Source organism: Aotus nancymaae, unplaced genomic scaffold (assembly GCF_030222135.1).
Source record: "Aotus nancymaae isolate 86718 unplaced genomic scaffold, 86718_ANA_hifiasm-v0.15.2.pri h1tg000139l, whole genome shotgun sequence".
NCBI classification, from domain to species: domain Eukaryota; kingdom Metazoa; phylum Chordata; class Mammalia; order Primates; family Aotidae; genus Aotus; species Aotus nancymaae.
In genome coordinates, this window is record NW_026988554.1 from 300,637 (window position 1) to 314,476 (window position 13,840).

A 13,840-nucleotide genomic window follows, 5' to 3' on the forward strand; every position below is an offset into this window, starting at 1 on the left:
CTAAAGAGACTTTTTTTTTTTTTTTAGACAGTCTGGCTCTGTCACCCAAGTTAGAATGCAGTGATGCGATCTTGGCTCAGTGCAACCTCCGCCTCCCGGGTTCAAGCGATTCTCCTGCCTCAGCCTCCCGAGTAGCTGGGACTATGGGCACCTGCCACCACACTCAGCTGATTTTTGTATTTTTAGTAGAGACAGGGTTTCACCATATTGGCCAGGATGGTCTTGAATTCCTGACCTTGTGATCTGCCTGCCTTGACCTCCCGAAGTGCTGGGATTATACAGGCATGAGCCACCAAGCCAGGCTGTAAAGAGATTTTTCTTATCTGAACCATAAAACAGTATTTTCCATTGCACAGCCTTTCCGGATGGTGTCCAATGGTGCTAACGCTATTAAACAGGGCAACACTAGAAACTCCTCCGTGGGGCTGCCCCAAGGACGACACAGCCTCAGCCTGAGACCTGCTTGGAAAAGCTTGGAAGAGAAAAGTGTTCGAATAGCACAGGAACAACCTGCTTTCTACCAACTCAGCAAGCACAGCTCATTTACTCACCTGATTAAAGTAACAGTGTAAAAGACAAGCATTCAGGTAAGAAGCTGACTGGACCAGTTTGAAAAATCTCACAAAATTATTACTGTTCAACGCAGCAAAAGCCTGAACAGCAAATTTCACCTCGGAGGAGTTTCTAACAGCAGGATGGAACTGTTGTACTTCTCTGTCAATTAAAGGAGAGAAAAGGGGTTGGAATGTTGTTTTTCATAAGACAAAATTTTCATAAAGATAGCTATAATAAATAACAGATTTCGTTGGCCAGATGCTGTGGCTCATGCCTGTAATCCCAAAACACTGGGAGGCCAAGATGGGAGGATCGTTTGAGCCCAGGAGGTTGAGGCTGCAGTGAGCTAAGATCACATCACTATACTCCATCCTGGGTGACAGAGCAAGATCCTGTCTCAAATAATAACGATATTAGATTTCAACCACACTGAGAAGGAGGGTCTTGCTGGTGAAACATGCCACTAAATTCATAGTTTACTAACTTCAAAGCTACCATGCTTGAGCTGCTTTGATAGACAAAGGTCTCTTTCAAAAATATAATGAACAGAATAAACAAATTCAAGAAGCAGTTCAGCCATCAGTTACCAAAAAGTTACTTTAAAGTAATGCCGACTGCCAGCTGTGCTGGACGGTAAAGTCTAAGAAAACAGAAAACTTAACTCTTTGTTCAGAAATGAATTGATTTTGACTGAATTATTCATGATGGGAAACAAATGCTTATCACAAATAAAAAGACAATACAGCCATTCTCCATAACCAGTTTATCTACATGGCTTAATTTTACTTTTTGGTTTTTTTTTTGGAAACAGAGTCTTGCTCTATCACCCAGGCTGCAGTGCAGTGGCACAATCACGGCTCACTACAGCCTCAACCTCCTGGCCTTAAGCGATCCTCTGATCTCAGCCTCCCAAAGTACTATGAGGTCATGGGCCACCACACCTGGTCTTTTTTTTTTTTTTTTTTAAGAGATAGGGTCTTGCTTTGTCACCCACACTGGAGTGCAGTGGCATGATCACAGCTCATTGTAGCCTTGACCTCCTGGGTTCAAGGGGTCCTCTCACCTCAGCCTCTCCAGTAGCTGGAACTACAGGGGTTTTGTAGAGTAGGGTCTCACTATGTTGCCCAGGCTATACCAGGCTTAATTTTAACATTTAAAATTGGCAGGGCGCGGTGGCACATGCCTGTAATCCTAACACTTTGGGAGGCTGAGGTGGATGGATCACCTGAGGTCAGGAGTTCCAGACCATCCTGGCCAACATGGCAAAACCCCATCTCTACTAAAAATACCAAAAAGTTAGCCAGGCATGGTGGTGTGCACCTGTAATCCCAGCTACTCAGAAGGCTGAGGCAGGAGAATCACTTGAACCTGGGAGGCAGAGGTTGCAGTGAGCCGAAATCCAGCCTGGGTAACAGCGCAGGACTCGGTGTCAAAAATAAAATAAAAATTTAAAATCATTCACTCATCTAGATATTCTTCCACACAGTTCTTGAAGAAAATACAAAGCTAAAAAAATGAGTTTCAGCATCAATAGGGGAATTTTAGAACTGAAGGGGACACTGCCCACCATGAAGTCCAGCTCAACAACACCACTGCTGGACACGGTGGCTCAAGGCTGTCATCCTAGCACTTTGGGAGGCTGAGCGGGCAGATCACAAGGTCAGGAGTTCAAGACCAGCCTGGCCAACATGGTGAAACCCCGTCTCTACTACAAAATACAAAAATTAGCTGGGCATGGTGACTCGTGCCTGTAATCCCAGCTACTCGGAAGGCTGAGGCAGGAGAATTGCTTGAACCGGGACCCGGGAGGTGGAGGTTGCAGTGAGCCAAGATCGCACCACTGCACTCTAGCCTGGGCTACAGAACGAGACTCCATCTCAAAAAAAATAAAAATAAATAAAACCACCACCACAAGCAGGGGCCAGAGAGCTTGCCAGACCTCTCAATGTCAGATCAGACCAGGGTTTTAAATTCATTCATTCTTACTACCCCATTCTTAGCATTTTTGTTGCACACAATTTTTTTCCTCTCATTTGGATCTTTGACAAAACTATCTGGAAAAAGGGAGCTGCTAACAACCCTGCAGGGCAGCTAGAACTCCCTCTCCTGGTTCACTCACCTGTCTCACTAGGATTCCTTCCTCATGTCTCTCACTGCTGAGGAGAAACAGTTCTCGGAAGCGAGTGTGTGGGGCCTACATCAGATGTGCTGGTCAGGTGCACAACCCCATCACTCTTCCCCCAGCTCAGCTCCGCAGACTGCACAGCGAGACCGAGACTCCTATCCTCCCAACACCTGCTACCAGAGAGAACGCAGCACTATCGCTACTGCCAATCCTGAAAGCTCTCCTCCTGCTTAACGCCTGCCTTTGCAGACAAATTCGGATGTGGAAATTCACCTTAGAATGTCTCCCTTGTTGAGACTGAGCAGAACATTGTAGCCCCGGAACTCCGCTTCGCTGGCACAGAAGACACCCTTGTTTCTCAGGTCCTGGTACATTTCCTTCAGGCTCTGCAGGCACTTGGTCAGGTTCTCATTATTGATCTTGGCATCAAAGGAAGACATGGGCTCCTCACACATGAAGTGGGCACAGTGGATGTGAAATCGGGTGCACTTCTCAATCAGGGACACCGTCAGCGGGTCGCAGAGGTGCTGCTGCGTGATATCCTGGCCACAGGTGAGGGGGAGGATCATACACACATTCCCATGCAGAGAGTCAGCTATGAGAAAGATCATGCTATGACCTCAATTTCTCACATTTCAATGTGAAGCAAAGCCCATGATGCACGTTTTAATAGGACTTTGGAGTGATTTAAACAAAAGTACTTGTTTTTTTATTTTTTTGAGACAGGGTCTCGCTCTGTCACCCAGGCTGGAGTGCAGTGGTGCGGTCTTGGCTCACACAACCTCCGCCTCCCGGATTCAAGCAATTCTCCTGGCTCAGCCTCTTGAGTAGAGGACTTTATAGGTGTGTGCCACCATGCCCAGCTACTTTCTTTCTTTCTTTTTTTTTTTTTTGAGACAGAGTCTAGCTCTGTGATCCAGGCTGGAGTACAATGGCACGACCTCAGCTCACTGCAACCTCCACCTCCCAGATTCAAGTGATTCTCCTGTCTCAGCCTCCTGAGCAGCTGGGATTGCAGGCACCTGCCACAATCCCAGCTGCTCATTTTTTTAGTAGCGATGGGTTTTCACTGTGTTGGCCAGGCTGGTCTCGAACTCCTGACCTCGTGAACTGCCCACCACGGCCTTCCAAAGTGCTGGGATTACAGGCATGAGCCGCCATACCTAGCCACACCCAGCTAATTTTTGTATTTTCAGTAGAGACTGAGATTCACCATGTTGGCCAGGCCGGTCTCAAACTTCTGACCTCAGGTGATCCACCCACCTTGGCCTCCTAGAGTGCTGGGATTACAGGTGTGAGCCACTGCACCCTGTCCATAAAGGTATATTTTTGAAACAGATAAAATACGTAACTGAGTAAAATAAAAATAAATATCAGTTTGACTTTGGAATTTGCATGCATTTTTTAGCGTCCAGCTTGGAAGCAGCCAATACCTTTCGTATGCCACGTGTGCGGTTCCACACGAAGTCATACCAGTCCCGCAGGCTGCCCTCCTTCTGGTCCATGATCTGGGTCACCAGGTAATCCATAGTCCTGCTGAGCACTGCCAGGGGCCGCAGCTCGTGGGGCAGAGGCTCCTCCTGATCGGCCGAGGACCGGCTGTACTCTTTCACGGCTGCTGCGTGGTCCACCTAGGGACACGAAGCAGAGATGGGCTGCCCGTGAGAAACACCTTGGGCCAGGCACAGTTATGCCTGAAAATGAGGGAAAATCACATACACACCCACACAGATCAATAGTTGAGAACACATTTTTTTCAACATAAAATTTCTGTTAAAAAGTGACAAAATTCAAAGGCAAGATAAATTGAGAAATTTGATTTGGCAAATACCACAATGAGTTAAGACACGAGTGCGTCACGACAAACAGGAGGAATGTAGGTGAAGGCACATCTGCAAGCTCCAAAGCAGAGACGGGACAGGGAAGGGCCTCGAAGCATTTAACAGGTCTCAGCTCTGCTCACACACCAGCTGAAGTCTACACAGACCAGAAGTGAAACAGAGACAGGCAGTGAGGACTGCTGAGGGCACAGCAGCAGGGGCCAGCTGCCCACCTGGGGCCTGGAGCTGCATCTCCCGCCTCAAAAGGAGGCTGATGACGTGGCCAAGAGGAGACGCAGAGACATCCGCAGGACAAGGCCCTGAGCACGCGCTCTCTGCTGCAGCAGGGGCCCCACACCTGCTGCTGGTCTGGGGACACCGCACTGGGCGAAGGGTGTATAAAGCCACCAGCCACAAAGAGGAGGAGAAGTCCACAAGCAAAATTCACAAAGTGCAAAGGATCTAAATTGGTGCAGCTTCCTGGGGAAACAACTGGGGAAGCTACACGGATAATGTTCGGGAAAGGACAAACCCTCCAATGCAGGAATTAAATTCTCAGGATCGGAACAAAGTAATCTAAACACCAGAGAAACATGACACACAAGATGCCAAACCATATTATTACAAGAGCTAAAAATTTAGAAACAGCCTATCTACTAATGGTAGAAGTGCAGAGTTTTGACAGAGCTACTAAGAAAATATGCTGTCATTTCTACATGCTCTAGTTCAGCATAACGAAGGAAAATGTTCATGACATAATTTTAAGTGGGAAAGAGACACATAAAATTATATCTAGAATATAATCCTGAATGTGCAAAACTTAAGCATAGAAAAGGATAAGAATGATTGTAAAAAGAAAAAAGCCAGATGTGGTGGCTCACGCCTGTAATTTCAGCACTTTGGGAGGCAGAGGCAGGTGGATCACTTGAGCTTAGGTGTTCAAGACCAGCCTGAGCAACACGGCTGAGACCCCTGAGACCCCATTGCTACAAAAAAATAAAACAATAACTGGGCATGGTGGACCATGCCTGTAATCGCAGCTACTCAGTAAGCTGAGTGGGAAGATCACCTGAGCCTGGGAAGTCGAGGCTACAGTGAGCCATGATTGCACCACTGCTCTCCAGCCTAGGTGAAAGAATAAAATCCTGTCTCCAAATAAATAAATAAATAAATATTTTAAACAACTCGATTTAAAAAAATTTGCATCAGGTCAAGCACGGTGGCTCATGTCTGTAATCCCAGCACTTTGGGAGGCCAAGACAGGTGGATCACTTGAAGTCAGAAGTTCAAGACCAGCCTGACCAACATGGAGAAACCCCGTTTCTACTAATAATACAAATATGAGCAGGCATGGTGGTGCATGCCTATAATCCCAGCTACTCAGGAGGCTGAGGCAGGAGAATCACCTGAACCTGGGAGGCAGAGGTTGTGGTGAGCTGAGATCACGTCATTGCACTCCTACCTGGGCAATAAGAGTGAAACTCCTTCTAAAAAAAAAATTTAAAAAAAAAAAAAAAGAAAAAAGAGTGAAACTCTGTCTCAAAAAAAAAAACAACAAAAAACTTGCATCTATATCTTATCACGTATAGGTACCAATTACAGAGTGAACATCTCACGACGCAAAAGAGCTGAATATGATTGTTAAGGGCACAAATACCCAATACCCTCTAAAACAAGCAAACACCTAAATCCAGTATGTACAGAATTACAAAAGAAGCCTCCTCCCCTGCACAGCCTGCCCCCACTCCACGGGGAGACGCAGGGCTCTGACCTGGTCAGTCCCGGGGATCACTTCAAACACGCTCAGCTGGCTTCGGGTCTCCCGCATGTACCGCTCCTTCTCGGGACACATATCCAGGCAGGTCCCAACCAAAGTCCTCGCTTTGTCCAGATCGGTTCTTTTCACCCGAGCTAAATGACGTCAAGTGAAAGGTAAGAACGTACCACACGGTTAGCATGAACCTACAGAAGTATGCTCTCATAATGATAAAAAGAAATTAAAACTTAAAACACACCCACATTACAAAGGAAAACAAAAATATCTGTCAGACTCTGAGCCTCAGAGAAAGAGGACTTAGGGTCTATTCTGCCAGGGAGTAGGACATCAAAGCTCCCAAAGACCCCTGGGTCTGCCGCTCTCCAACAGTCACAGACCCTCACTGCCGACTAAAAGTGGGGACGCAGCCTCACTTTCAGCCAGAGTTTTTAACTCCTGTCATAACCTCAATGACAAACTCTCATGGTGCAGGATGTTTACTAGAAGGATTCACTCATTACAACTGCAAATATTCCAAATATTGGCTGGGCATGGTGGCTCACGCCTATAATCCCAGTACTTTGGGAGGCCGAGGCAGGGGGATCACGAGGTCAGGAGATGGAGACCATCCTGGCCAACATGGTGGTGAAACCCCGTCTCAAAAAAAAAAAAAAAAAAAAAAAGCCAGGTGCGGTGGCTCATGCCTGTAATCCCAGCACTTTGGGAGGCTGAGGTGGGTAGATCACCTGAGGTCAGGAGTTTAAGACCACCCTGGTCAACATGAGGAAACCCCGTCTCTACTAAAAAAAAATAAAAAAATTAGCCAGGCATGGTGGTGGGTGCCTGTAATCCCAGTTACTCAGGAGGCTGAGACAGGAGAGTCACCTGAACACAGGAGGCAGAGTTTGCAGTGAGCTGAGATTGCATCATTGCACTCCAGCCTGGGCAACAAGAGTGAAACTCCATCTCAAAACAAACAAACAAACAAAAAACAACAAATATACCACTACTCTAAAACTCTGAAACAGTATTCATCATGACTTGAACGTAAAAATCATATAATAGAAGTTAACTGGGTTCTTACCTGAATAAGTAAACTGCTACGATTACACTTAGAATTAAATAGTTATAAATGTATCTTGCAAGTAAAAAGAAATGCAACAACTTCACAACTCAAAATATATACTTCTTGTTTTTATTTTGAAAAGTTCTATAACCTAGGCTTGGTGCAGTAGTGGCTCACGCCTATAATCCCAGCACTTTAGGAGGCCGAAGTGGACGGATCACCTGAGGTTGGGAGTTCAAGACCAGCCTGACCAACATGGAGAAACTCTGTCTCTACTAAAATTACAAATTAGGCCCGGTGCGGTGGCATACACCTGTAATTCCAGCACTTTGGGAGGCTGAGGCAGGAGGATCACCAGAGGTCAGGAGTTTGAGACCAGCTTTGCCAACATGGTGAAACACCATCTCTATTAAATATACAAAAATCAGCCAGGCATGGTGGTGGGCGCCTGCAATCCCAGCTACTCAGGAGGTTGAGGCAGGAGAATTGCTTGAACCTGGGAGGGGAAGGTTGCACTGAGGTGTGATCATGCCACTACACTTCAGCCTGAACAGCAAAGCAAGACTCCATGTTAAAAAAAAAAATACAAAATTAGCCAGGCATGGTGACACATGCCTACAATCCCAGCTACTTAGCTACTTGGGAGGCTGAGGCAAGAGAATCACTTGAACCAGAGAGGTGAAGGTGAGCCAAGATCACGCCATTACGCTCCAGCCTGGGCAACAGGAGGGAAACTCCATACCCCAAAAAAAAAGAAAAACAGAAAAATTCTAATACCTGGTGTATCACAACTGTAATCCCAGCACTTTGGGAGGCCGAGGAGGGCAGATCGCGAGGTTAAGAGTTTGAGACCAGCCTGGCCTACATGGTGAAACCCCATCTCTACTAAGAATACAAAAATGAGCTGGGTACGGAGGTATGCACCTGTAGTCCCAACTACTTGGGAGGCTAAGGCAGGAGAATTCGTTGAACCCAGGCGACGGAGATTGCAGTGAGCCAAGATGCACCACTGCACTCCAGCCAGGGCAACAGAGCAAGACTTCATCTCAGGAGGAAAAAAAGAAAAAGAAAAATTCTAATACCTAATGATTTTATTTGGAATACAAAAATCACTGTATCAGTGACACAATGTATGATGGCAGCTTTTATTACCAAATAGTAAGGAAACACTGTGATTATTCTAATTATCCACAGCTTTTAAAAAATGGGATAGCTGAATTTTTTTTTTTTTGAGACAGAGTCTCACCCTGTAACCCAGACTGGAGTGCAGTGGCGCAATCTCATTTCACTGTAACCTCTGCCTCGAGGGTTCAAGCAATTCTCCTGCCTCAGCCTCCTAAGGAGCTGGGACTACAGGTGCACACCACCGTACCCAGCTAATTTCTGTTTTTGTTTTTTTTTTGTAGAGACAGGTTTTCGCCATGTTGACCAAGCTGGTCTTGAACTGCTGACCTCAGGTGGTCCACATGCCTCAGCCTCCCAAAGTGCTGGGATTACAGGTGTGAGCCACCGCGCCCGACCCAGCTGAAATTTAAGACAAAAAAATTGGCAAAGAGGAGTACCTGTGTTTTTCCTTTTATTTTTGATCCCTGCATATATTTTCAGTGTTAATGGAATACTTTCTTTTTAGTAGGTAATACATTCACACAGTTCAACATTCCAATAGGGTAAGGATGTCCTGTCCGAGATGGAACACTCCACCATAACCTCTGCCCGTCAGAAACCCACTCCCTCGGCCAGGCGTGGTGGTTCACACCTATAATCCCAGCACTTTGGGAGGTGGGTGGATCACCTGAGGTCGAGAGTTCCAGACCAGCCTGGACAACATGGTAAAACCCTGTCTCTACTAAATATACAAAAAATTTGCTGGGCATGGTGGCACGTGCCTGTAATCCCAGCTACTCGGGAGGCCAAGGCAGAAGAATTGCTTGAACCCAGGAAGGGAGGTTGCGGTGAGCTGAGATCTCGCCATCGCACTCCAGCCTGGGCAACAAGAGCGAGACTCATCTCAAAAAAAAGAAAAAAAACAGAAACCTGCTCCCTCTACAGACATGAGCCCATCCTTTTGCCTGCTCCCACTACTATCTTGTACACACATAAGCAAACATATTTGAACGTATATGTACACACACACAGAGCACTCACTCCAAGGAAGACTGGCCGACCATGAAGCTCAGACACAGCACATCAGAGGCCCTGAGACTCAACAGCAACAGAGCCCACTGGAAAGAAGCAGCTCCCGCTCTGATGGCGCCCAAGAGGACGACCGCACCAGGCCCCAGAACCTCTGCCGCCTTGCCCCATACCTTGCCGCATGATCCTGTCTCTCTGGTCAAGCAGGCGGTACTTCTCCTTGGACGTCTCAGCCACGGTGCCTATCAGGGCGCTGAGGGGCGGCACACATGGCCCGAGGCCCTCGGAGCCTGAGTCCAAAGAGTCTCCCTCAAATTGGTGGGCCTTGAGGAGACTTGGCTTCTTCACTGGAGAGCTATAAAGTAAACACCACATTGAGGGCCCTTGTACCGGAAAGGCCTTTAGAGGGTTTTCATTTCTGAACACGTCCCCTCATCTTTCAAGACTTTCTGGTCCTCTGAAGTTGAGAAACTACAACCACTAAAATGAGGAGCCCTGATAAAGATGGGGATACGCACAAAAGCGTTATCCACATGATTCACTGACCTTAATAGGATTCTGAAATATTTCATACTTTTGAAAAACAAAGATAGCCTGGGCAACATAGTGAGACCTCATCTCTACAAAAAATTTAAACATTAGGCATCTGGCATGTGCCTATAGTTCCAGCTACTCAGGAGGCTGGGGTGAGAGGCTTGCTTCAGTCTGGCAGGCGGAGACTGCAGTGAGCTGGAATTGCACTGCTGCACTCCAGCCTGGGCAACAGAGCAAGACTCCATCCTTACCACCCCTCCAAAAAAAACAAGATAGACGCATTTAAACAGCTGAAAGGAACACTTACAAATTTCTATCTCAAAAAAATGAAACTTGCATGAAAAACACCTTTAATATAAGTATTATGCCTACATGTTTTAAAACAGAAGTTTATTTTGGCAGAAGGACATACTGAAAGGAACTGAGCATCCTCTCTCAGCTTCCCCATTTTCTGGTTTTTATCATTTTCTAAACTTGAATGTCAAAGAAGATATGTCAAAGCAGCAACTAAACTGCTCATCACAAAATGGAAAGTAAGAAAAATACATTGACGAAAAGGTAAGAAGACAGATTAAGCTGGAGACCTGTCAAAGTAGGCCTGGTGTGAAAAGGAAAAGCCTTTCAGAACAGAGTTCCCCCGACAGACGAGGCAGCCAGGGAAGCGCACATCACCCGCCAGCTCACACAACTAACACAGCCAACAGCATCTGCTTCGCCGTGATAACCTGCACCTGCAAAAAGTTATGCTGTCCTTCCTAGAGGAGATAGATTTTTAGCGGGGGAAAAAAGTCATGCTGGAAACTGCTAGAAGTGATTATTAAAAATGCATGGTGTGGCCAGGTGGGTGGCTCACACCTGTAGTCGGGAGTTCAAGACCAGCCTGGCCAACACAGTCAAACCGTCTCTACTAAAAATACAAAAATATTAGCCAGCATGGTGGAGTACCTGTAATGCCAGCTACTAGAGAGGCTGAGGCAGGAGAACTTCTTGAACCTGGGAGGCAGAGGTTGCAGTGAGCCAAGATCGCACCACCAAACTCCAGCGTGGGCAACAAAGACTCCATCTCAAAAAAAAAAGAGGCCGGGCACAGTGACTCATGCCTGTAATCCCAGCACTTTGGGATGCCAAGGCAGGTGGATCACCTGAGGTCAGCAGTTCGAGAACAGCCTGGCCAACATGGAGAGACCCCGTCTCTATTTAACAAAATAAAAAAGAAGACAGCACTTTGGGAGGCCGAGGCGGGTGGATCACGAGGTCAAGAGATTGAGACCATCCTGGTCAACATGGTGAAACCCTGTCTCTACTAAAGGTACAAAAAATTAGCTGGGCACGGTGGCACATGCCTGTAATCCCAGCTACTCAGGAGGCTGAGGCAGGAGAATTGCCTGAACCCAGGAGGCGGAGGTTGCAGTGAGCCGAGATCGCACCATTGCACTCCAGCCTGGGTAACAAGAGCGAAACTCCATCTCCAAAAAAAAAAAAAAGAATGCATGGTTTATCACAGCCAGTTAGATGTCTTGAGGAAAAAAGTCATTGCTTATACGTTTACATGCCAAGTGGAACTGCACTCAACTGCAGTGGAATTCAGGACAAGATGAGCGAGATTTGCTACTATACCCTGTGAGGCAGGCAGCCACAGGGTGCCAGGCTGCATGTGTCTGTTCCGCAGAGCAGGCACTGTGTGTCCTCAGTGAGCAGCCTCCCCCGGTCTCCTGTAACAGCTGCTGTAGCTGAAAGGCCTTCACCAGCTACAGCAACTGTGTGACGAGATTCTCCCATAGAAAATGCCAAGATGGAAACAAACAAAAAGGCCAGCGCCGAAGGAAGGCTTTCTCAGCAGCCTTGACCCAGCCGGCCCCGAAGGAAGGCTTTCTCAGCAACCCTGACCCAGGCCGGCCCCGAAGGAAGGCTTTCTCAGCAACCTTGACCCAGGCCGGCCCTGAAGGAAGGCTTTCTCAGCAGCCTTGACCCAGCCGGCCCCGAAGGAAGGCTTTCCCAGCAACCTTGACCCAGGCCGGCCCCGAAGGAAGGCTTTCTCAGCAACCTTGACCCAGCCGGCCCCGAAGGAAGACTTTCTCAGCAACCTTGACCCAGCCGGCCCCGAAGGAAGGCTTTCTCAGCAACCTTGACCCAGCCGGCCCCCGGAAGGAAGGCTTTCTCAGCAACCTTGACCCAGCCGGCCCCGAAGGAAGGCTTTCTCAGCAACCTTGACCCAGGCCGGCCCTGAAGGAAGGCTTTCTCAGCAGCCTTGACCCAGCCGGCCCCGAAGGAAGGCTTTCCCAGCAACCTTGACCCAGGCCGGCCCCGAAGGAAGGCTTTCTCAGCAACCTTGACCCAGCCGGCCCCGAAGGAAGGCTTTCTCAGCAACCTTGACCCAGCCGGCCCCGAAGGAAGGCTTTCTCAGCAACCTTGACCCAGCCGGCCCCCGGAAGGAAGGCTTTCTCAGCAACCTTGACCCAGCCGGCCCCGAAGGAAGGCTTTCTCAGCAACCTTGACCCTAGGGCATGTGAGAACAAGACAGGACAGTACCACTGCTCTCCACCTTCTCTGCAGCTGGCAGGTACCAGTGTCAGAAAATTCTCTCTCCTGGCTGAGAGCACCAGCCCCACACAGACCCACCTCCACACGGCCCATGCTGGCCGGAGGGGCAGGCTCAGGAACCCCTGCCCCTCGACCCTCAAGCATCCCTGACAACTGGCTCTTGTTTCCTCACCACCACCCCCCGACCCCACAGCCCCAACTCAGGTGTCACTGTAGGGCAGTATTTCCTGGTACTTCCCAAATAAGGTCATTAGGAGGGGCCATCACACCTTTTATTCAGCAGGCTGCTAGCACCAGCCCTCCCTGTGGCCTTGCCAAGAGGAGAGTGCTGAAAAGATGTGTCTTCCGGGCTCGGGCTGACCACAACATCACCAGGCTTCTTCTCCTTCAGGGAAAAGGGTTTCTTATTGGGGCCTGAGGACATAGGAGGCAGAAAAGAGTTTATGCAGTCACAGATCACCTGGTACTAGACTTTGTCACTTTGTTTTTGAGAAAGTAATATTCTTTTCATTGTCACAGGAGGTTAGAGAAGAGCCCAAGGGAATAACTGAGATGCAAATCCACGCAGAGCCAGCCTCCCCCACTGGCTGGGGAAAGGGCCCACACTCAAAGGGTTTGTACAGAGCAAGAGAAACCGAAGAGAGGGCCAGGCCACACACAGTGGCTCATGCCTGTAATCCCAGATCAGCCTGGGCAACGTAGTGAGATCTCGTCTCTAATAAATAAATAAACAAAAATAACTTTTTGAAAACTGAGAATTGAAAACTCACTTATTTTCTTCCTGTGCCAAAAGATCGCCATGTCTTTATGCAAACTTTTCCCCTTCTTTCTAGCCAGGGCTGCAGATGCCTAGAAAACAACCACCAAGTGTGAGTACATCAGGAGACTAAAGGAAATGAGACTGAAAACTCAAACGCAGTAAGCAAAACATCCACCCAAAGGCACCAGGAGCCCCTGTCCTCCGTACACTAGTGATACCCCCATCCCCCACCTGCTGCCTGCAGAGCCTTCGGCTGTGGCCGCAGTCGTCTCCCTTATCTGTCTCACAAGCATCTATTTGCTCCGCTCTTTTTTCCGAATTAACAACTTTGCCTCACAGAACTCACAAACTTGGCCTCTGGCATTTAGTGAGATGATTTTCACCAGCTAATTACATACACAGAAACCAAGTTTTCCAAGTCACAATGAAGCGTAAAAGGGAGCTGCAGAATAACACACAAGATGCCATTTATCACAGAAAACACACAAAACCAACCACCTCTTAGTCTCCTTGTAGATACTCATAAAAACGTCTAGAAAAACACACACCA

General features: G+C 47.9%; 1 protein-coding gene across 1 annotated transcript in view; it reads right to left on the reverse strand.

Annotated features, from left to right (window-relative positions):
* LOC135272865 (germinal-center associated nuclear protein-like) overlaps window positions 1–13,840 on the reverse strand; it is a 54,343-nt gene that overhangs the window by 35,949 nt on the left and 4,554 nt on the right. The window contains exons 4-10 of the mRNA XM_064371579.1: window positions 13,301–13,379; window positions 12,800–12,944; window positions 9,629–9,810; window positions 6,272–6,411; window positions 4,114–4,311; window positions 2,954–3,222; window positions 552–714 (exon numbers count right to left, since the gene is read on the reverse strand). Coding sequence (XP_064227649.1) covers window positions 552–714; window positions 2,954–3,222; window positions 4,114–4,311; window positions 6,272–6,411; window positions 9,629–9,810; window positions 12,800–12,944; window positions 13,301–13,379 — 1,176 coding nt within the window. The remainder of the gene's footprint in view (window positions 1–551; window positions 715–2,953; window positions 3,223–4,113; window positions 4,312–6,271; window positions 6,412–9,628; window positions 9,811–12,799; window positions 12,945–13,300; window positions 13,380–13,840) is intronic.